This window comes from Melanostigma gelatinosum (assembly GCF_949748355.1).
Source record: "Melanostigma gelatinosum genome assembly, chromosome: 23".
NCBI classification, from domain to species: domain Eukaryota; kingdom Metazoa; phylum Chordata; class Actinopteri; order Perciformes; family Zoarcidae; genus Melanostigma; species Melanostigma gelatinosum.
In genome coordinates, this window is record NC_136656.1 from 1527483 (window position 1) to 1551001 (window position 23519).

General features: G+C 45.3%; 2 protein-coding genes across 2 annotated transcripts; both read right to left on the reverse strand.

Annotated features, from left to right (window-relative positions):
* Nucleotides 1-307: 307 nt before the first annotated feature.
* Nucleotides 308-12848, reverse strand: LOC306796254 (serine/threonine-protein kinase DCLK2-like). The gene is made up of 15 exons (XM_079295099.1): nt 12318-12848; nt 8930-9405; nt 4769-4895; nt 4540-4674; nt 4331-4419; nt 3878-3950; nt 3569-3674; nt 2800-2857; nt 2053-2172; nt 1806-1952; nt 1565-1698; nt 1386-1463; nt 1192-1288; nt 652-732; nt 308-502 (listed from the first exon to the last, which is right to left on the reverse strand). The coding sequence occupies exons 1-15, from the start codon at nt 12748-12750 to the stop codon at nt 377-379; spliced, it is 2280 nt and encodes a 759-aa protein (XP_079151225.1). The 5' UTR covers nt 12751-12848; the 3' UTR covers nt 308-376.
* A 2923-nt stretch (nt 12849-15771) lies between these two features.
* LOC306796445 (transmembrane protein 184C-like) lies at nt 15772-23413 on the reverse strand. Its single transcript, XM_079295364.1, has 12 exons — nt 23316-23413; nt 21658-21813; nt 20830-20960; nt 18897-18933; nt 18590-18795; nt 18422-18496; nt 18250-18343; nt 17851-17963; nt 17362-17461; nt 17144-17221; nt 16931-17024; nt 15772-16576 (listed from the first exon to the last, which is right to left on the reverse strand). Exons 2-12 carry the CDS (start codon nt 21772-21774, stop codon nt 16302-16304), a joined length of 1320 nt encoding a protein of 439 aa, XP_079151490.1. The 5' UTR covers nt 21775-21813; nt 23316-23413; the 3' UTR covers nt 15772-16301.
* Between the last annotated feature and the right edge of the window lie 106 nt (nt 23414-23519).

The following is a 23519-nucleotide window of genomic DNA, read 5'->3' on the forward strand; positions in this document are numbered from 1 at the left end:
GAACAGTGGATGAACGGGGATCTGTTGTAGACCAAGAATGAGGGAACATGTTTGGTTTCCAGTCGAAGAAACCGGGAGTTTGTTCTGGTTCAGATTTAAGAGAACTCATTTGGTTCCCAGTAGGTGTAAACGGGTCCTTCACTCGACCAGATGGTGGTTTGGCTTCCAGGAGATGAAACTCATTTGGTTTCCAAAAGATCAAACAGGACGTGTTCTACACTGACGGTGGTGAAAAAACAGGACAAGATCCGGACCAGATTTGAGGGAACTTATCTGGTTTCCTGGAAGGATCTAGACCTTTGTGGGGTTTCTGGCAGATCAAAAACAAAAAATCCGTGTTGTGTTTGGTTCCCAGTTAATGGAAGATTGATGTGATTTAAACCAGAGGTGAAGGAACTTGTTTGGTTTCCAGTATTGGGGATTCCTGCTCTGGGTCCAGTGCGTCTCCACCGGTCTGTTCTGCAGTGCTGCTCACAGTGGTGGAGTCTACCGGAGCCTCATCCTGAACAAAGTTAACGTAAGAGTACTCAGATTACTTTTTTAACTGTTGAGTTATAATTCAATATGCTTGTTTTTACTTTTGTATGAGTTACTTGAATGTGCAAGTTTTGAAAATGCTTAGAGACATTTTTCACACGTGTGTGCTCTTACCGTCACCCAGGGGTGGGACAGGATCTCCTCGGCGGTGAATCGAGTGTCCACGTTCACCTGCAGCATCTGACTAATCAGCATCTGAGGATCAGGTCATGTGACGGTTAGCAGCCGGCAGTAAACGGTCTGAATTCATATTCTACACCTGGTGGCAATTTCACATACATGGTGTCTGTGCCGCAGTCAATCATAGAAACTTAAGAACATTTCAGTGTTTTGATTTCATTATGATTAGACACAGACAAAGTTCAATATGTTGTGTATATTCCAAATAAACATGGTTTATCAACAAAATCATGATTTAAATAAGAAAGTAAAACAATCTGAAGAGTTTCTGTGATAACAACTGACTTAGTACTCAAACGTATTCAACTAAAGTTAACCAGACGAACCAAGAGTCCAGAATGGACAAACCAAACGCTGGCTCTAGGGGAGGATATTTACGTCTTTGTGTCGTAGAAGTTTCAGTTGGTTGCATTCTGTAACCTCACCACTAGATGGCGTTAGATCCTACACACTGGCCCTTTAAGCTGTCTTTACCTTGGCTGGGAGGCTGATGGTGTCCCAGTCCGGAGACGGAAACTCCAGCTTCCCTTTGAGGATCTGATCGAACAACTCCTCCTGGACATTATGCTCACTGAGGAGCGGAAGAAGAGCAGCGAAATTTTATGAATGAACTGGACCAAAAAGGACACTTTGACGTTGTGGATGACCCAAACCTTGTACACTCTGACCTTCTAAATGGAGGGAATCCACACAGCAGGATGTAGGTGATCACTCCGGCCGCCCAGATGTCCACCTTCAGACCGTAGCTACACACACACACACACACACACACACACAGATTCTTATTAAAGTGTCTGTTCACCTTCTTAGCTTAGCTTAGCTAGCGCCCAGCAACTGATTTCCTCACCCGGTCTCGCCGATGATCTCCGGGGCGACGTACGTCGGCGTGCCGCAGACGGTGTACAGCGGCCCCTCCACCACCGTCGCCAAACCAAAGTCGCCCAGCTTCAGCGACTTGGTGCCGTCTGGGTACTCGCACACCTGCAGCACACACAAGCACAACACTTCAGAAGACACACTCAGACTGAACAACACAAAAGAGTAGATGTTAAACTGCACGGTGTGTGTGTGTGTGTGTTTGTGCGTACCAGCAGGTTCTCTGGTTTGATGTCCCGGTGGACGATGTTCATGCGGTGCAGGTACTTGATGGCTCCGGACAGGTTGAACACCATGGCGCTGGAGTCTCGCTCGCTGTACTTGGTGGAGGAGGTGATGGCGTCGAACAGGTCGCCGCCCTGAAGGCGGGAAAATAGTAACGTAAATATTTCTTCATGTTCTCGGTCGCAAAGACAAACGGGAAGAAGAAGAAGAGAAGAAGAGAAGAAGAGGCGGCACCTTGACGAGCTCCATGACCAGGAACAGCTGACTGGGCGTCTCGTCCACCTCGATTAACTGGATGATGCTGGGATGTCGAACCCTCCGCAGAACCGCCACCTCATTTTCTATCAGGTGCTCCTGTTCTCACACACACACACACACACACACACACACACACACACACACACACACACACACACACACACACACACACACACACACACAGAGGAATGACTCTCAAAAGCTCAACGGAATACTTTACCGTCGTCTTACATAGAATGACCACAGCTCTTCAGCTGGTTACTTCCTGTCGTGTTGAGGTTGTTGCTGCGCTCACACAGCAACAGGCCGTTCGTTATTTTAAAGGAAGCCGGTCCCATGAAGCTACAAAGTGACACCCGACACAAGAAGCTGCATGACGGGCTATAAATCCAATAGAGCTGGCCTCAGCACTCACTTACAACACATTTTATTGAGTTATTTTTTACAATTGTATTTAATACATTTCTATAATTTTCTTTATTTCAATATCTATTATAAACTTTTATTGTAACATATCGATTTTTGCACACATTTTAAACGTGTTGCTGCCACATGATGTGAAACACCACATTGGTGTTGGACGTGATGGAAGCTGCTCCTTCCTGATTGGCTGAAGGTTGAGTGTGGTTTAACGGTTCGGTGTAACTCGGTATAAGTTGGATCTGATTCATCTTTCATTCATAATTATTATAATAATGCAGGAGAATGATAATAATCTGTTACCTTCCCACAGCAGCGAGCTTTATCGATGATCTTCAGAGCGTACTCCTGTCCCGTCGACCTGTCAATCAAAACACAACAGACACTCCTACAGCCGCCCATCAACCAGACAGACCTCCAGTAACTCTGGCTGCTGCTTCTAATTACTCTTTAATAATCATGAAAAGATTTATGAACTGACTGGGACGTCTTCAACTCTCTTCTTTTGTCCGACCGACGGTCCAAAAAACCCCAAAAAAACTTGATGACATAAAACTGAGAGAAGCAGAAAATCCTCACGTTTGAGGAGCTGGAATCAGCAAATGTTTTCATTTGTTTACTGATCGATGACGAACAATTGATGGATCGTTTGAGTTAATAACCCAAAAAATGACTTGACGTTTGGAAACAATACAGATCTGACTTATTATTTAATAATTAATAATTATTCATTTTAATGTATTTTTTAAATCAAAACTCTTAATAATCGCAGTAAAATTCGCTTTTTTAAAGGGACCCTGGTGCTCAGAGACAATACCACTTCTGTCCACAGGGGGTGCCAGAATCACCACAACATGAAAGTTCCTCATAGTGGCTTTCAAATAAAAATGTCTGTTCAAGACAACGTCTACATTTATCTTGTATTGTTATTATTTATTGATTTATAGATGTCTATGTTGCTTGTTGTTGTTTTAGTTTCGTGTATTTATTTTTGCTGTGTTTTCCGTCGTCTGTACGGTTAACACACTGACATACACACACATTCATAAAGTGTCTCACTGACGCTCCTCACCGCTCCACGCACTCTTTCACCACCGCGAAGTTTCCGTCTCCGATCACTTTACCGACGTTGTACTTGTCGCTGATGGTGGAGGAGGAAACGGAGCGATTCCCGTTCACTGTGAGGAGGAGGAGGAGGAGGAGGAGGAGGAGGAGGAGGAGGAGGAGGAGGAGGAGGAGGAGGAGGAGGAGGAGGAGGAGGAGGAGGAGGAGGAGGAGGAGGAGGAGGAGGAGGAGGAGGAGGAGGAGGAGGAGGAGGAGGAGGAATCATCTTTAGTTTGTTTTCAGGGCTCTTCAGTCTGTTCTTGAGATCAACACACACCTTCAACGACGGTGTCGTCCGGCTGCTCAGCCTCTCCGTTCACATCTGTGGAGGAAGCACGACGAGGAGAGACCTTCAGAGTAAAACGAGAGAGGATTCAGTCTTATTTTGAAGGGGATGCGATCAGAAAGAGAGAAGACAATGAGTTAATTCAGTAAGTCAGCTGATGAAGACACAAGTTGGGAACCTATCATTTGGAATTACACAACGAATATTTGTTTTTTGTTTGCATCGGCATTTCTTGTAAATCCGAAGATTAAGATCCGTTAAAAAAAACAACTGTAATAAATATATAATTTTAATTTATAGTTATATATTTATAACTTATTACATGAGATTTGGCTTGAAGTTAAACATATTAATAAAACATTTGAAGCAACATGATATTTGAAGAACCGAGCCATTACTGCTTCAATCAATCGATCGATGGATCGATGGATCGATGGATCAGACCTTGAGGCTGCGTCGTGTCCCGGGGCTGGTGGGGGAGGGGCTTGACCTGGACGGCTTCACAGCTGACTGCGATCCTGAGGCCTCATTGGCTACACACACACACACACACACACACAAGAGAAACGAGCCATCTCATTGGTCAAAAACAATCCGCTCATCACACCTGTAGAAACATTGATGTAGAGCAGTGACTTCCTGTTGGTTCACACCTGGACCAGGTGACCTCGTTCTGGAGAGGCCTTTGGGAGGAGTCTTGGAGGACAGGCTGGGGCTGCTGGGGGTTTTGGGAGTTGTAGTTTTGGGATTGGGATGGGCGGTAGGGCGAGGTACCTTGACTCTGCATTCTGAGAGAGAGCGAGAGAGGTATTTATTATCAGAACTTTGTGGTGTGATTTAATGCTTAAGACAGTAATCAGTGTGTGTGTGTGTGTGTCTCACCGCTAACGAAAGCCGGTGTCTTGCTGCACTGTGTGAGCACAAAGTCGTCCTGAGCGTAGCGGAACTTCTCCGGCCCGCACGCCATGAACACGTCGTCATCCCCGAAGAAGTCCTGCAGACAGGTCAGCTACACACACACACACACACACACACACACACACACACACAGAATAATCAACGTTGAGGAAGCAGTACACACACGTGTGACTAGACAGACGACAGATGGACTCACAGAAACAAACTCATCTCTGAGAAATGTCATGAGGATTAAAATACAATATTGTGCATCAAAACATCTCAGACAGACAGACAGACAGACAGATCCTTTCCTGAAGTGAAAGTACAGTAAAGTAGAAGTACACTGTAACATGTAGAAGTCCTGATTCATAATTCTCCTGAGGTAAAGCTACATTAGTACTTTGAGCTAAATGAACTTTGATCTGCAGTTAAATGTGTATCTTCTTCTGTGTGACATCATTACATCCTGCATGTTACCTTTAACAGAGACGGGAGATCGGGAATCGAACCGGGGACTCGCTGCCCACAGCGCTTGTGTCCAAATCGTATTTTAAAAGCTAATATTCAGTTTTTTTATCTAAAATCTGAATCTGAAAAGTAACTGAAGCTGTAAAATAGATGTCGTGGAGTAGAAGGTACAACGTTCCTCCTAAAGTAGAAGAGTGGAAGTATAATATGCTACGTTACTACAAGCTGGTTTCTATGCTAAGCTAACTCGCTGCAGATTTAACAGACCGAAGAATTCTTCAATAAAGATGAAAGTCGTACTAACAAAGGACTTTAATGAGTTGTTTGAGAGAAACCGGCGTTTTTACACAACTTGACACCTTCTGTCCTTTCCTTCCTCTTCCCTCAGGCTCCCCCTACTCACGAGTTCCTCTTCCTCCATCCCTCCTTTCCTCCCTCCTTTTGTCCTTGATTTCACCTCCTCTCTCCAATCGCTTCAACGCCTCAGGAACTGCAGTGTGTGTGTGTGTGTGTGTGCGTGTGTGTGTGTGTGTGTGTGTGTGTGTGCGTGTATGCATGTGTGTGTGTGTGTGTGTGTCCTCCCTTCGTCCTTTCAGTTTGTGCAGCCACTTCCAGCAGCGGGACGGAAAACCCCATCACACACACACACACACACACACACTGACACTGCAGTGTGGTCACCATGGTAACCAGCCACCCCGTCCTTGCTTCCCTCTCTCTCACACACACACACACACACACACACACACACACACACACACACACACACACACACACACACCCACACACAGAGTTTCATTCAGACTGACAGAGTCTGAAAGCCGTCTGATGCAGACAAAGAATAAAAGCCTTCAGTAAGACGCGCTGCCTTCAAAATAAAAGCCTCCATTCAGAGTAAACTAATCGGTATTTTAGATTTATTTTCACACAGTTCTGTCCATCAAAATATGAACTCAACATTCACTTCTTAAAACAACACTAGAAACTAAATAAAACCAACAAATGCAGCTAAATGAAGGTCTGCAGATAACTCAACGTTATTAGGTTTCATGATATAAAATCTAAAGAACAAACATTGATTACACTTAACATGAGCTGAGTATTTATCAGTAAGAACCATTGAGAAAATAAAAGAAGAAGAAAGCTGAAGAGTTCGAATGTAATGGATGCTTTTATTTTGAAGGCAGCACACAAGGCCGACTCTGCTGCAGCAACAACTGAGCAAAATGTAATGTGTAGACAAACACACAAACACACAACTCTCCTCATCTACACATAGGTAGAGTGGTGTGTTTGTTGGTGGACGCCGATGTTTGAATCTGAGCTGCAACAACTTTAATTCAGTCGCAGCGACTCTTTATTCAGCTCATTGTGTCGCAGCAGACAGCCTTATCTGTACCGTCAAAGAGAGTGTGTGTGTGTGTGTGTGTGTGTGTGTGTGTGTGTGTGTGTGTGTGTGTGTGTGGGGTAAAAATAGCCACCAGTTAACGTGTGTTACGTTTTAAATCCTCAACTCTGTATGAGTTACATAAGAGTTTCAGGAGGATCAGAACTCATTCAGAGTTCAAATGTACTTTAGCCGACTGGCTTTAAAACAGACAGACAGCCTGTATTTCACTAGAAGCACCAAATATTCAGCTTCAGAAGAGACTCAGCGCCCTGGAAACTGAAAACGGAACGCTTAACGACGCTCCTTTATAAATCCATCCTGATATTCAGCAAACCAGCAGGGATTTTACAATGAAGTGCAGTGATATGATTCTTTACACTCAGCCTGTGTTCTCTGATTCTACTGCAGTTTGGGGCTGAGCGGTTGACATCATATATACAGTATATATATATTAGGGCTGGGCGATATGGCCTAAAAAAAAAATCTCCGATTTTTTTACAAAAAATCCGATTCACGATTTAAATCGATTTTTTTCCCCCAAAATTTTTTGCAGATGACAGAAGCTGTTGAAAACAATTTTTTCTTTTATTTTGTGATGATTTTCCCAAGTAGGTTGATAAAAATAAAGTGCAAACAAAACCTGAACATTGTAGAAAGGTGCCTGTAGTATACAAAAAGTATTTGGTCACTCTTTTGTTTGCCTGAATCATTTAAATATAAAATTAAATTAAACATAACATTAAATGGCATTAAATAGTAGCCTTCCATTGTAAACAACTGTGCAAATGTAACTTTTTACAGTAAGCTTTTCTAACTGAATACACTGATACAAACACAGCATGAAATAAAATGTATATGACCCTTTAACATTCACATTTTCAAAAGTGTAACATCTGATCTAACATCAACATAACATATTTTGCACAGTAAATAAGTGCATGTAAACAAAATCAAGTGCATTCACAACATAACCAACAGTATTAAACAGTAGTGCATGTTTTTTCTAAATATTTTTTGCCAGGAAGACAAGCCTGTCTACTACCTCTGGCTTCAGGCATGCACGGTGGCATGTAACAATGCCCCCCCCCCACACACTGAAAAGCCTCTCAGAGGGGGCACTTGTAGCTGGCACAGAGAGGTATTTCTTTGCTAAAGTACTTAGCCTTGGAAAGTTAAGTTGGTGACGCTTCCACCAGTCAAGTGGATCGGTGTCTGGGTCAACCTGCTGGACCACAGGTCAGTTGTTGCGGAGTAGAATGATATCCCCTCCAGCTCCGCAGAGATCCTTTGGCGTGTACTATTGTACAGCCGAGGCAAGGCAACGTCAGAAAAATGTTTACGGCTTGGTAGCATGTACCTGGGGTCCAAAGCTTTGAGACGGTGAATAAACCCCGGCTTTTCCACGGTGTATATGGGCACCATATCTTTTGCGATATACATCGCGACTGCATCCGTGATGGCTTTCCACCGGGCACTCTTCTTCTCATGCGGAGTACAGTTGGTGAATGTCTCCAAAATGCTGGGTTGTTGTTGTGAGGTGGCGGCTGCGGCGGCCAGCAGTGAAGCTGCTGGCCGCCATTGTTTTAGTTTGTAAACAATGCGCGCGCACTCTACTACGGGAAAAAGGGGTGGGGGCGATTTTCTCGATTTTCAATAAAACACATCGCCTTAAAGCACACATTCGAATTAATCGATTAAATCGATTTATCGCCCAGCCCTAATATATATATATATATATACTGTATATCTATATATATATATCTATATATATATTTATATTCTGTATATATATACAGTATATTCTCCCATTGTGTTGTGGACCACAGCTTTGAACCCTCGAGTCTCCATATTACTTTTTGGCTATCGCCATCTTGGTTTTAGGCCGTCGCCATCTTGGTTTCTGGCGGTCGCCATCTTGTTTTTTTGCAACCAGAGGTGACACGAGAGGGCGGAGCCAGGCTCAACCAATGGCTGGATGTCAGTTTTTATCAACAACTCCAGGCTTAAAGCATCGTCCCTCTTATTTTAACCCTAAAACGAAAGCGTAAAATACCTCGATAACACCAATTAGCTTGGAATCATTCATTTGTATGAGAACAGTTTTACCCGTTTGTAAAGAGAGGAATTACCAAAGCAGAAGTCTGTGCGGTAAAGTGTTGTGAACAATAGTTTATGTTTGATTGTTGAATGTCCAAATGAAACCAAATCCTGTTTCTCCATCTGATCTCGTATCAATGTGAAGACCTTTAAAGCTGATCCGCCACAGACTCAAAACATCTTCTCACCTGTTTCCCATCCAGCGTGTAGAGCCTCTTCACGGCCCCGGAGTCCAGCTTGATGGCCTCCGTGATGTCGGCGAGCACCTGGTTGTAGGAGTGCGCCGTCTTCTTGTTCAGCAGGACCCTCACCGCCTTGCGAGGCTTCACGCCGCTGCGGATCACCGTCACCAGCTTGGGCTTGATGAAGTCTTTGCTCTCTCTGCCCTCGCGACCCTCACGACCCTCGCGGCCCTCACGACCCTCGCGACCCTCGCGACCCTCACGGCCCTCACGACCCTCGCGGCCCTCGAGGCGTTCTTTGGAGGAGCCGGCGGCGGTGCTCGCCGACACCCCTGCGGACACCGTGGAGGGCCGACTCAAGCTCGAGCTTGCGGCTCCGGCTCCGGCTCCGGCTCCGGCACCTGGCTTCCAGCTCTGGACGGAGATCTTAGTGTAGTCGACCTTTCGGTACGGCTCGTTGGAGGCACAAACGTAGCACTCGCCTGAGCAGAGAGAGAGAGCGGGAAGAACCAGTTATACTGTTGATCTGACAAAATACTGTATGAAGTAAAGTCCTGAAAAAACATCATTTAGTTTCATGCTCAAGCATTCAGAGATGGTGAGCTCAACAGCTGGCTGAAACACAGACCAGCAGAGCAACATGGACTGTGGTTAAAGACCAGGACCGATGGGACAGATGGGACAGATGGGACCGATAGACAGATGGGACAGATGGGACAGATGGGACCGATGGGACCGATAGACCGATGGGACAGATGGGACCGATGGGACAGATGGGACAGATGGGACAGATGGGACCGATGGGACAGATGGGACAGATGGGACAGATGGGACCGATAGACAGATGGGACCGATGGGACCGATAGACAGATGGGACCGATGGGACAGATGGGACAGATGAGACCGATAGACAGATGGGACCGATAGACAGATGGGACAGATGGGACCGATAGACAGATGGGACCGATAGACAGATGGGACAGATGGGACAGATGGGACAGATGGGACCGATGGGACAGATGGGACCGATGGGACAGATGGGACCGATAGACAGATGGGACCGATGGGACAGATGGGACCGATGGGACCGATGGGACAGATGAGACCGATGGGACCGATGGACAGATGAGACCGATGGGACAGATGGGACCGATAGACAGATGGGACCGATAGACAGATGGGACCGATGGGACAGATGTGACCGATGGGACCGATGGGACAGATGGGACAGATAGACAGATGGGACCGATAGACAGATGGGACCGATGGGACAGATGTGACCGATGGGACCGATGGGACAGATGGGACAGATAGACAGATGGGACCGATAGACAGATGGGACCGATAGACAGATGGGACCGATAGACCGATGGGACAGATGGGACCGATGGGACAGATGGGACTCTAACCATAAAAAAAGAAGATCTTTTGATTAAACATCTGAAATAAATAAAAATAGGACCGGTGATAATTCGATCTGATCATTTTCAATGGAATCATATCGTGATGAAATACATATCGTGATACACAATGACGTCGTCTGAATTCATAATAAGAACATACTAACTACATTTTATAGATATTCTGATTATTTTGCACTAAAGTTCTTAATACAATTATGAATATAAAAGGACTGATATCGTGATATGCATCGTTATGGAGATATGACGTTAACTATATCGTGATATGTAAAAGAAGTCTCGGACATTTGAATTTCTACGTAAACTCCAATATCCACCTTTCTTAAAGTCGATCACTTAATCGTACAAACTTGCCTGAAAACAAAAATCTAAATCATAAATGGTGTTCTTTACGATCTATACGTCACCGAAGCGTCCCTCTCTGGCAGCTTCTGTTTGAGGAAGAGTGATGCATCCGTCTTTGAGTGCATCTCTGGCTGAAGGGCTTCTGGCTCTCACGCTCATTAGTGGACATTACAACCAGTCACACATCGATGTTGATGTTCAGTGATGTTCAACAGAGAGGAGGAGCAGGCCGGACGTTACATTATAAAGAAATGAACATTTATATCTGAGATTCAGAGTCACTGTCAGATCAAATCTCCAGAATATAGCATGATATGAATGGAGTGAATTTCACTGTTGTATAAAATGTTTTTAAAGTTTGATTTTCAATATAAAAGCATTTTGAGAACATACTTCCTCTTAAAAAAAGAGATTTTAAAGAGGGATCCCTGTTAAGGAAAGATGAAATGGTTGTAGATATAAAGTAGATTTTCTTTGCATCGTGACTTCAGTATGTATCTGACGGTATCTGAATATATATCATGAACTTATGATGTGCAGAAATAAATAACTCAAGTGGGTTCTCAGAGAGGAAGGAGACAGTGAGGAAGTTCAGAGGACGATCGATTGGTTGATGGATGGAGAGAGTGACGGGTCGTCTGGATGATCTGGACTCAGTGTCGTGGACTGTGATGTAATGTTACAGTGCACCAGATGTCCATTGATTCCAATGAGAGACGGTTCAGGCAGAGTGACAACACAGTTCTTTCCTTAGAGGCAGCAAAGACAGAAAACTTTGTTTTCTTCAGTCATTAAAAACCATCAGACATATGTGACAGTGGGCACCTTGTGTGGCAACAGCTTTACTTTAACAAAGACACCTCGGTATAGTCAAATTTCAGTTTTGCGAGACGGTTTTCTTGCATAAATAAGTCGAGTTGTCCCGATTATCTGCTGCGCAAAGGATTGTGGGTCAGAATAGCCAGAAAAGCATGCTGGAGAAATTTGACCAGATGTAGTGTCGTGGTGTTTTTGGCAAACTGTATTTGACATCCTACGTATTGGGACACAGCAAATGTGTTTGTAATATTCTAAATAGTATGGTAGTCTGGGTATTGGAACGCACAGACCGGACAACACCGTGGTAGAGACCTGTCAATCAGCATGTAGCCCCGCCCTAAAGCATCCCCTGCTTTATGGTCTGTGTGACTCTAAATGGACCATAATGTACTAAATGAACATCATGCTGTATTGAAGAAGACTTGAAACTAGAGATTGAGACATAAACTCATGTTTACAATGTTTACTGAGGGAATAAATCAAGAGAGAAGTAGAGTCATTTTCTATAGACTTCTATACAACAAGGAGTCGCCCCCTGGTGGACACTAGAGAGAATGCAGCTTTAACACGTGAAGCTTTGGATTCCCTTTTAAGACCCAGAGGTTGCCGCCTGATTTTATACAACCAATAGAAATCCATTAAAGCTAGCATCGGATTTTAACCCAATCCCAAGGCCCGGACCAAGACGTTCCCGCTAACCACAGGGAGTGTGCATTGTGCGATAGTCAGAATGTTGAACTGTTACTTTAAGGGAAGGATGGATAATGAATGAATGAAAGGCAGAGTAAAGAGAAGGCCGTGAGTCCTACCTTCCCCCAGCTCGTCCATGCTGGTGATCTTCTTGCTGCCGTCGATGGTGTAGATCGACCGCACCCCTTGTGGCAGATGCAAGTTATCCGCCAAAGAGCGCGTGAGCTCCATCAGCAGCGCATCGTAGGAGCGGAACCGGTCGCTGGAAACGGCGTACACCAGACCCTTGAAGTACCGGTCTCCGTTGCGGTAGAACCGGACCTTTTTGGCCCGTTTCTCCGAGGTGAGCGCCTGCAGCGTTCGGGTCCGGTAGTAGCTGCAGTTGGTGCTGTGGGCGGGGCTAGGGACCAGGCTGCTGCCCCGGGAACTGGGTCCAGACCCCCCGCCTGCGCTGGCGGTGGAGTGGTCTCTCTTGGTGCGGGTGGACCGACCCCGGCGGACCTTGTCGCGTTCGTCAAAGTGCTCCAGCTCGAGTGTCTTACTCAAAGACATGGTGAATACCGGTCCAGTAGCGTTAAACAGAGCCCCTGCTACACAAGATTCATCTTCCAACAACCACAAACCGTGACTCTTGTCCTGGTTACCTGGCTTCTAGCTTGTTAGTTTGGTGACTCTGTAGCCTTTTTGTAGACGCAGTCATCTGGTTGTAGTCCTCAAAATTTGGTTTTTAATTCTCAAAAACCCAGCTGTCATCCCTTTGTGTTCAGACTTCTAGTCCAGTTGCACCAATGAACCAGTTTGAAGAAGAGTAGGTATCTGGTCCTGGTTGACGAGTAAAAAGGTAGTAGATGTAGCTCCAGCGTCAGATAACGCTGTTGTGGATCCAGTGGTATCCTATTTCAACTTCATGTAATACTACGAACAGCCCTTTGTCCACATGTAGGTATTTAATTCATGCTTCAACCCGGAGAGACCAGGTGGAGGTTCTTGATAAATAACCGCTTTGACGGCTGTACGTCGGGCACTACCTTCCTGCAGTACCCTGGTTGTGCAGACCTGGTGGTCTCTGGAGTCCCAGCAGTGCACCTGGTGCAATGGTTGGTAGTCCTGGTATCTTCTTGGTTTTCTGTCTCCTCAACACTCCATCACTGACAAAAACAGAGAAGATAATGATGCTTTCACTGATGAGATAGATGTGATACACGTTCAGCCTTCACACATCTCTGCTGCTGCAGAAAGAGAGGACGATGTAATCGGTACTGAACGCAGGCTTGCTTTTAGTTCAGGTTTAATTTTGAGCACAACACACAGACTTCATGCATGCACGTTATTCATATTTCAGAGCCAAATCAAACATGCAAAAAGAGGTTGCACGTGAAATGCACCCACCGTATCGTAGTGCAATTAAATATCCTTTAAAGGCCAGAGAGAGAGATCCTCATTGGTTTGCATGAACATTACAATGTACCTGAAGCCAGACTGAGCTGCTGCATCACGTGGTTGTGAAAGCTCAAACCTCTGAACCTGATAGAGAACGCTCTTCGCTGCTGAGCCGAGCTGACAGCGCCATTCAAACGGAGAGGGAGGCACCTACCCATAATGCCGTGGAACCGGTTTTGTTGCTATGGAGGCTTCTCCTCCTGCAGTGTTCCGGTCCGCTCCGGTGGATCCGGGGCGGGACTGAACCGCAAACTACGACCCGGTCCGAGCCGGTCCGCTAACCCGGGATTCAGGGACGCTGCAGGAGGCTCAGGCTACACCGGAGGAGGAGGACCGGGATGCACGAGACGAGCGGCGGACAGCAGCATGGCCGCTGCAGCAGAGAGGAGAGAGAGAGGGAGGAGGGAGGAGGGAGGGAGAGACCAGCTGCACTGTGCACACCCCCTCCCTCCTCCTCCCTCATACGTGATGACAGCTCTCTCTCTCTCTGTCTCTCTCTCTCTCTCTCTCTCTCTGTCTCTCTCTCTCTCTGTCTGTCTCTCTCTCTGTCTGTCTGTCTGTCTGTCTGTCTCTCTCTCTTTCTCTCTGTCTGTCTCTCTGTCTCTCTCTCTGTCTCTCTCTCTCTCTCTCTCTCTCTCTCTCTCTCTCTCTCTCTCTCTCTCTCTCTCTCTTTCTCTCTGTCTGTCTCTCTGTCTGTCTCTCTGTCTCTCCCTCTCTCTCTCTCTCTCTCTCTGTCTCTCTCTCTGTCTCTCTCTCTCTCTGTCTCTCTCTCTGTCTCTCTCTCTGTCTCTCTCTCTCTCTTTCTCTCTGTCTGTCTCTCTGTCTGTCTCTCTGTCTCTCCCTCTCTCTCTCTCTCTCTCTCTGTCTCTCTCTCTGTCTCTCTCTCTGTCTCTCTCTCTGTCTGTCTCTCTGTCTCTCTCTCTCTCTCTCTCTCTCTCTCTCTCTCTCTCGCTCTCTCTTTCTCTCTGTCTGTCTCTCTGTCTGTCTCTCTGTCTCTCCCTCTCTCTCTCTCTCTCTCTCTCTGTCTCTCTCTCTCTCTCTCTCTGTCTCTCTCTCTCTCTGTCTCTCTCTGTCTCTCTCTCTTTCTCTCTGTCTGTCTCAAACACACAAACAAACACAAACAAAACACACAAACAAACACAAACAGTCTGGATCAAACAAACGGGACACGACGTGTTGATTAGTGCTTCCTGTTTTTCACTTCAGATGAATTCAATGTTGTGCATCAGATGCTCTATCTTCTTCTGTAGGAGTCAGGGCTCTTATTGTGAAACATTGATGGAGACGCCCCACCCTTCCTCAGTGAGTGGGGGGGGGGGAGCGACAGCTGGGGACCCCCCCCCCCCCCCCAACCGTCAGCCAAACCAGTGACCCATTCATCCCAATATGACGTGCTGAACAAACCTTCATGTTCCCGTAGACATGAACCAACAGTTCACACTGAAACAGCAGATGAAGCGCTTCAGAGGTAGACAGATGTTTGTGATGCAGTGAAGGTGACGTCATTTACTCCAACAGCACAGCGACGCTGCAAACATGATGATCTTATAGAATATAGAATATGATGCCCTGCTGTTAAACATACACATTCATAAAGCAGAACCAATATGAATCTAAAAACATCAGATTCAATCGTAAAACACTGACGGGGAACATTTTACTGCACAATCAATACTTTTACTTGAAGTACATTAAGCAGATAGTACTTTTATTTCAGGTTTTGGAGTATTTTCAGTGTTATTAGTGCTTTTATTGCAGTTTTATTGCTACGAACAGATCATAATAAATGTTGCACGAGCATCCATTGTCAGATGCCTGCAGCTCAGTTGTGACGTCACTGTGTGTTACGTGAAGGACTCGCTGTGGTCTGTTTTCCTCCACTAGATGTCACCTCATCATCATCTTCACCTTCATCTCGTCTCCTCTGCAGACTCACTGTGACTCGCTGAGGTCTGTGAGGCTGATTAGAGATGATGTAGAATAATGTGATGATGATTTATTACTTCACTTCATGGACATGTTTCCATGTCCATAATGTTATGTACATCACCTCCTGGTGCTGAGATGGTTTTTATTGTATTCACGATAGAACAAACAGTCAAAGCCCAAGGACACTTCAGCACTGAGGGAGAGTTAAAGGAAAGGAGAGGAGGCGTGCTTTATACTGGAACACTTTACTTGCTTTGAAGTATTTCTCTCGTACTGTCTGAATGTACCTGTATTCACCCTCCGTCTGGCTTAGCGCCTGTCTCTTTAAGAGCTCTCTTTTAGAAGGCTCTGATTGGCTCGTGAGGTTGTGTCCTGGAGGAGGAGCCACATGTGATTGGCTTGTTGAATCACTTGTTCTGATGGAGGCGGAGCTTCATGACATGTCCCCCTTTGAACCACAGCAACTTAAATATGTTTGTGTATTAAATATGTTTTCATTTCCACAGCTGGAGAAACATTCATCAAAATGACATCATCTCACATCCAAAATACAGATTTCAAACGTTTCAAACGGGGAGATTATTATTTAAAATACTCAAGAAACATGGCGGTGAGGTCACAGACTCGTTCTCTTCCATGACATCCATCTTCAGTTTGTCTTCTTCTTCACAAACGTGGAGACGAGAGTTCAGACGACTAATATTTTTATATTCCGACTTATTAAATCTGAGCGTTTACGTGTCGTCTGTCGGGGGAGGGGCGTCGTCGCTGTCCTCGTCCCAGGACGAGGAGGTGAACCCCGCGGGGGCGGAGATGGAGTGCGGTGCGGGGGTGTGTCCGAGGCCTCGGTACCGCCCGCTGGAGGAAGGGGAGGAGGGCAGCGATGTGGCCGCCGGGGCGACGGGGTCCTGTGACGAGGACCCCGAGAGGAGGCCGGTGTGCTCCGTGTGCTCGGGTTGAGACGCAGCGCCGAAGTACATCTTGTTGGGACGACCCAGCAGCGTCCGACCTGAGGGGGTGAGAGATGTTTACCACATTCATATTGTTATTGTTATTATTTATCATCATTTCTATTTGTATTATTGTTATTATTATTGTGATTATTATTTTAATTTGTATTATTATGTCAATAAAAACAATTAGAAAAATATATCAAATAATAATACATAAATAATTATATTATTCATGCAATAATATGAAGTCGACAAATAAACAAATTTAAAAAAACATGTGTATGTTTACTGTATATATATAAGAAAGGTGAAGAATATATTTGACTTAAATCCCTTTAATCAGCTCCTGAAGCAGACGAGTTGTTTGTTGTTGAAGAGTTCAACACATAATCAACAATCAATAAACTCACCAGCATGGCGCACCTGCTCTGTGACATCAGCTCTGATGTCAGAGAAATCCCACATGGCCAGAAAGCTGTCGAAACACGACCCCTCCTCTGCTTCCTGGACGGATCCGATTAAAGATTATATTGATGAGATTATTGATGAGATTATTGATGGGGTTATTGATGAGATTATTGATGGGATTATTGATGGGGTTAGATGAATGGAGGGGTGTTTACCTGTACGTATGGTTTGTAGGTGAAGGTGTAGTGGTGAGCGATGGCAGCCAGGAACATCTCTATGCAGATGATGAAGTCCTGTATCAACACATCGATCATCAATAATCTGATGGCACTTTGTTCATGTTCTTCTTCAGCAGAACGTTTGTGTTTCAGACGTTCATTGGTCTGAACATCACTGAAGGAGACGCAGACGTTTCAAAGCTCCCGTGACGTACCTGCAGTCCGGTGGCCACGGCCTCCACGCTGTCCCAGTCCCAGGTGTGTTTGTCGGAGATCACGCCGACCTTCACCAGGAACGCGATGAAGACCGCCTGCCTGGAGACAGAAGGGGAGGAGCTTAGTGTGTCGGCACTAAGGCAGCAACCAATCAGTTATTTACATCCTCGCACGTTAAACTCTGTATATAGAACGGACTGAACCCTAGTGGGTCTGAAGAGGAGCTGTCCAGACTCCCGTGGTGCTGATCAGACCACGACTGGGACTACTGATCTACAGAAATCAGCCTTTTGAATCCTGAGGAATCAACATAAATTAATCTTTTTACCTCGAGAAAAACCTGCTTTGTTATCTCGAGATGCCGAAGTAATTAACAGGTGATCTGGATCCATGGTGGTCCAGGATCAAGCTGCATGTTGTGTGTTTGACTAACGCTGAGGTGAACCAACAGAAACACACGATGAGTGACTCTCTTCATGCTTCCTCACCAGAAGGAGACGAACACCACCAGTTTGACGCAGAGGAACTTCCCCACCGGCCTGATGGGAGTCAGCTCTTCTCTGAGGGATCGGTAGAGCAGCACCAGACAGTACATGGCAAACTAGAGAGCGAGAGAGAGAGAGAGAGCTTCATTGGTCCATGAGAGGTAGTGAAATATAACTTCTACTTTACACATTTGGTTTTCATGTACGACAGAAATATACATAAACATGACTAAATAATTAGAGTATATAAATGTGACATTAACTAATACTCCCAGCTGGCGTGTGTGTGTGTGTGTGTGTGTGTGTGTGTGTGTGTGTGTGTGTGTGTGTGTGTGTGTGTGTGTGTGTGTGTGTGTGTGTGTGTGTGTGTGTGTGTGTGTGTGTGTGTGTGTGTGTGAGTACCAGCTGTGAGATGTTGTTGATGATCACCAGGTAGGACCAGGCGTTCCTGAAGCTGAAGTTGGCTTCATCATAAACTCCACACAGCTGACAGATCCTGCAGACGAGAGAACGTTGTTGACGTGTCACACGGTATCAAAAACACCCGTCGTCGTGGTTACGGGGGTAAATTTACAGAGCTATCACCGTGGTGACGGGCCGGACCACGGTGTACTGGAGGACCCCGAGCTTACACCTGAACAGCAGAACCCTGGGGGGGGGGGGGGGCAGAGAGAGGAACACTTTAACCTCTGCCCTCAGGTCCTCTGTGAGTCACAGACCGTCACATGACCTCCTCTCTTACTCTCCCATTGGCCACGGCGGGCAGCAGCAGAGCGGCGGCAGGTGAGGCTGCTGCTGCTGCACCTCCAGCATCAGCACCAGGCTCGGGTATTGGTTGCTGAGGAAGCTCAGCAGGAACACCAGGAAGTTGTAGATGACGTAGGCCTCGTAGCACTCCCTGCACGTGTCCACGTAGATGGCAAGGCCGGGGTACCGCAGGGCCAGCCACTCCAGACACAAGGGGGGAGACAGAGGGCGAAGTTGTTATGGGGGGAGACGTGAGAGATTTCCTGTTTGTGTGTGTGTTTGTGATTATGACGATGACTCACGCTGTCCAAACTGTAGATTGGCACCATCCATAGTATTCTGGAAGAGACAAAGAGACAAAGAGTGTTTACCTGATGAAGTGACGCGGTGTTTACCTGATGAAGTGACGCGGTGTTTACCCGATGAAGTGACGTGGTCTTTACCCGATGAAGTGACGCGGTGTTTACCCGATGAAGTGACGCGGTGTTTACCCGATGACGCAGTCTTTACCTGATGAAGTGACGCGCCGTTTACCCGATGAAGTGACGCGGTGTTTACCCGATGAAGTGACGTGGTCTTTACCCGATGAAGTGACGCGGTGTTTACCCGATGAAGTGACGCGGTGTTTACCCGATGACGCAGTCTTTACCTGATGAAGTGACGCGGCGTTTACCCGATGAAGTGACGCGGTGTTTACCTGATGAAGTGACGCAGTGATTACCTGATGAAGTGACGTGGTCTTTACCTGATGAAGTGACGTGTTGTTTACCCGATGAAGTGACGTGGTCTTTACCCGATGAAGTGACGCGGTGTTTACCCGATGACGCAGTCTTTACCTGATGAAGGGACGCGGTGTTTACCCGATGAAGTGACGTGGTGTTTACCCGATGAAGTGACGTGGTCTTTACCCGATGAAGTGACGCGGTGTTTACCCGATGACGCAGTCTTTACCTGATGAAGGGACGCGGTGTTTACCCGATGAAGTGACGTGGTCTTTACCCGATGAAGTGACGCGGTGTTTACCCGATGACGCAGTCTTTACCTGATGAAGGGACGCGGTGTTTACCCGATGAAGTGACGTGGTGTTTACCCGATGAAGTGACGTGGTGTTTACCCGATGAAGTGACGCGGTGTTTACCCGATGACGTAGTCTTTACCTGATGAAGTGACGCGGTGTTTACCCGATGAAGTGACGCGGTGTTTACCCGATGAAGTGACGCGGTGTTTACCCGATGACGCAGTCTTTACCTGATGAAGGGACGCGGTGTTTACCCGATGAAGTGACGTGGTCTTTACCCGATGAAGTGACGTGGTCTTTACCCGATGAAGTGACGCGGTGTTTACCCGATGACGCAGTCTTTACCTGATGAAGTGACGCGGTGTTGACCTGATGAAGTGACGCGGTGTTTACCCGATGACACGGCCTTTACCTGATGAAGTGACGTGGTGTTTACCCGATGAAGTGACGCGGTGTTTACCCGATGAAGTGACGTGGTGTTTACCCGATGACGCAGTCTTTACCTGATGAAGGGACGCGGTGTTTACCCGATGAAGTGACGCGGTGTTTACCCGATGAAGTGACGTGGTGTTTACCCGATGAAGTGACGTGGTGTTTACCCGATGAAGTGACGTGGTGTTTACCCGATGACGCAGTCTTTACCTGATGAAGGGACGCGGGTTTACCCGATGAAGTGACGCGGTGTTTACCCGATGAAGTGACGTGGTGTTTACCCGATGAAGTGACGTGGTGTTTACCTGATGAAGTGACGCGGTGTTTACCCGATGAAGTGACGTGGTGTTTACCTGATGAAGTGATGCGGTGTTTACCCGATGAAGTGACGCAGTGTTTACCCGATGAAGTGACGCGGTGTTTACCTGATGAAGTGACGCGGTGTTTACCTGATGAAGTGACGCGGTGTTTACCTGATGAAGTGACGCAGTGTTTACCTTATGAAGTGACGCGGTGTTTACCTGATGAAGTGACGTGGTGTTTACCTGATGAAGTGACGCGGTCTTTACCTGATGAAGTGACGCAGTGTTTACCTGATGAAGTGACGCGGTGTTTACCTGATGAAGTGACGCGGTCTTTACCTGATGAAGTGACGCGGTGTTTACCTGATGAAGTGACGCGGTCTTTACCTGATGAAGTGACGCGGTGTTTACCTGATGAAGTGACGCGGTGTTTACCTGATGAAGTGACGTGGTCTTTACCTGATGAAGTGACGCGGTCTTTACCTGATGATGGGCCTCTGCAGCTCCGGCTGGGTGAAGTGCACGATGTGCTGCAGGATCCCCCACAGAGAGATGGGGATGGTCAGGAAGACGAACACGCCGGCGATGAACCAGGCTTTACTGTGAGTCCCAACCTGGACGGAGACGAAGAGACACCAGAAGGAAAACTGTTTTGTTTTGTTCAAGGTTGTTTTTTTTCACATTCTTGTCAGTTTTCCAATAAAAAACATTTCTTCATATTTACAGAGGTAAAGAACCAAAAGACTCACGGTCACCGTTCGTCCTTGTATTTCTCGTAGCACTTGACATACCACAGAAACTGCAGTAAAAGTACTCATACCACACTGTGAAAGTACTCTGCTATGAGTAAAAGTTCTGCATTGATGATGTTTCTTTAGTAAAAGTATGTGAGTATATTCAGTCAAATGTAAGTAAAGACAGCACATATTTCGAAGCAGGGCTGCAAATAAACATTAGTGTCATTGTCGATCAGTGTGTCTGTTATTTTCTTGATTTAATTGATACGTTGTTTGCTCAATAAAATGTCTTGTTTTGTCCACAACTCTAATATATTCAGTTTACCGCCAATGAGGAGTAAAGAAACCAGAAAACATTCACATGTCAAAGCTGGAATCAGAGAATTTAGACATTTTATGTTTAAAAAGTTACTTATCAAAATAGTTGCTGAATAAGTTAACTGTTAACAACTAATCGATTAATCGTTGCAGCTTCATTTCTAAGACATGAAGCTCCTGAAAGCACCAGATCCTCTCCTCCTGAGTGGAGCTGGAGGTCCAGCTGATGGTGACGGAGGTAAAGATGGAGGAGCACCTTGTCTTTCTGCAGCTCCCAGATGCAGAGCGGCAGCACGGCCACCAGCAGCAGAGCGTACAGAAGCAGAACCAGCGGGCGGATCCACCTCCTCCACTCCGCACAGGAACACGGCATCACGGCTGCTTCACCCTCGGCGACGACTACCGGCACATCCTGGACCAGTGAGCCACGGAGGGGGGGGCGACCAATCAGGTTATCAGGATTTATTCACTATCTTTTTCTTCTTTTAACAAGGTGCATCATCCAGGAATGGTTAGACCATGTTTTGTTGGATGCTCTGGTTCAGAACAACAACAATATTTCATGTTTATTTTTATAAATGTTCCCAGAGTCTCTAACAAAATGCAACCCAAACCCAAAATGTGACGTTAAAAGCAATATTTTTAGAAGTGTGAGCTCAACCTAGCTAACAAAGCATAGCATTTATTCTGTTAAAGTAGAAATACATAAATTAAAATTTGCTAAAAATGGGCCGCAGTCTAAAATACTTCCCAAATTAAAGTAGCTTTATTCGTATTTTTTGCACATATTTGTGTGTTAAAATGTAAGTCTCCCCACTGATGGAACATAACTAAGAACTGTATAAGTACACTTTTCAACTACTTTACTCGAGTATTTCCATTTTCTGCTACTTTATAATTCTACTCAACGACATCTCAGAATATTGTACTTTGTTTTAGTCCGATGCATTTATTTACTAACTTTAGTTACTTTCAGATAATTAATAAAGTATAATCAATGAATAAATAATGAGGTATTATAGACTGTAGGTATTTAAAGTAGTTGTAATCTGCTTCATCTTTGCATCATTAAAGTGATGAACACATTAATGCAACAATAATTACAATCCAATAATATAAATAATATTTACATTAATATACAAGTATATTTTGAATGATATACGAGTATTTATTTACTGTGTTGTTGCTACTTTTACTGAAGTAAAATATAATAAATATAAATGTAATATATCTCCTCTACCAAACTGCAACATTTAACGTTACACAATCAGAATAATTCCTCTTAAATATATTGAATTGTGTGTGAACCAAACCAATTCACTAAAATGAATAACATCAAGATTAAATATGAGGAGATATATATTTCTTTAAAAACCTTTAAAGACCACTTTACTGGCTGTGACCCAGAGACCACATACTTAATGTGAAGTACGGTAAAACATGTTTAATTAAAGTGTTTATCGCTCATTTTTCATCCATTAACGTAGAATATTTCTATCAAGAAGAGTTCATTAAACGCACTGTTGCTCATCAACGTACATTTTAACAATATATTAAAATACGTTAGGCCTGCTGAATATTTGAACTCGATTAAACAGACTGTTTAGCTCTATACATTATATTATATCGATATTTATATGACACAAAAACACCATGTTCAGGCCTTATATTGCGAAGTCATGGAGGTTAAAAATATCATTAAATTCTACATAATTAACGTCAAACGCGCACCATGAACGTAACATTAAACATGACGTATTGCATATTAGTGTTAAAATATATAAATATGAAAATATATAAATATGGAAACATTTATCGAATAGAGGGTTAAAACAGACAGTTACAATAAAACACGTGATACAATATATATATATATATAATATAAATATATATATATATATAAATATGTGATACCGTTAAAGATGGGGAGCGACGGTTGGTTTTAACGCCCCGGTAACCGGTTCTGTGCAGGCAGCGCGTCCGTCCTCCGCCCGACTCAGCAGAGACCGTCACAGACCAGGACCCTGAGGACCAGGACCCTGATCCATCTGGTCTATCCGGTATTCTTCCGTTTGTTCCGGTGGTGGTCACCCTACCGACGCCCAACCGTCGGTGTGT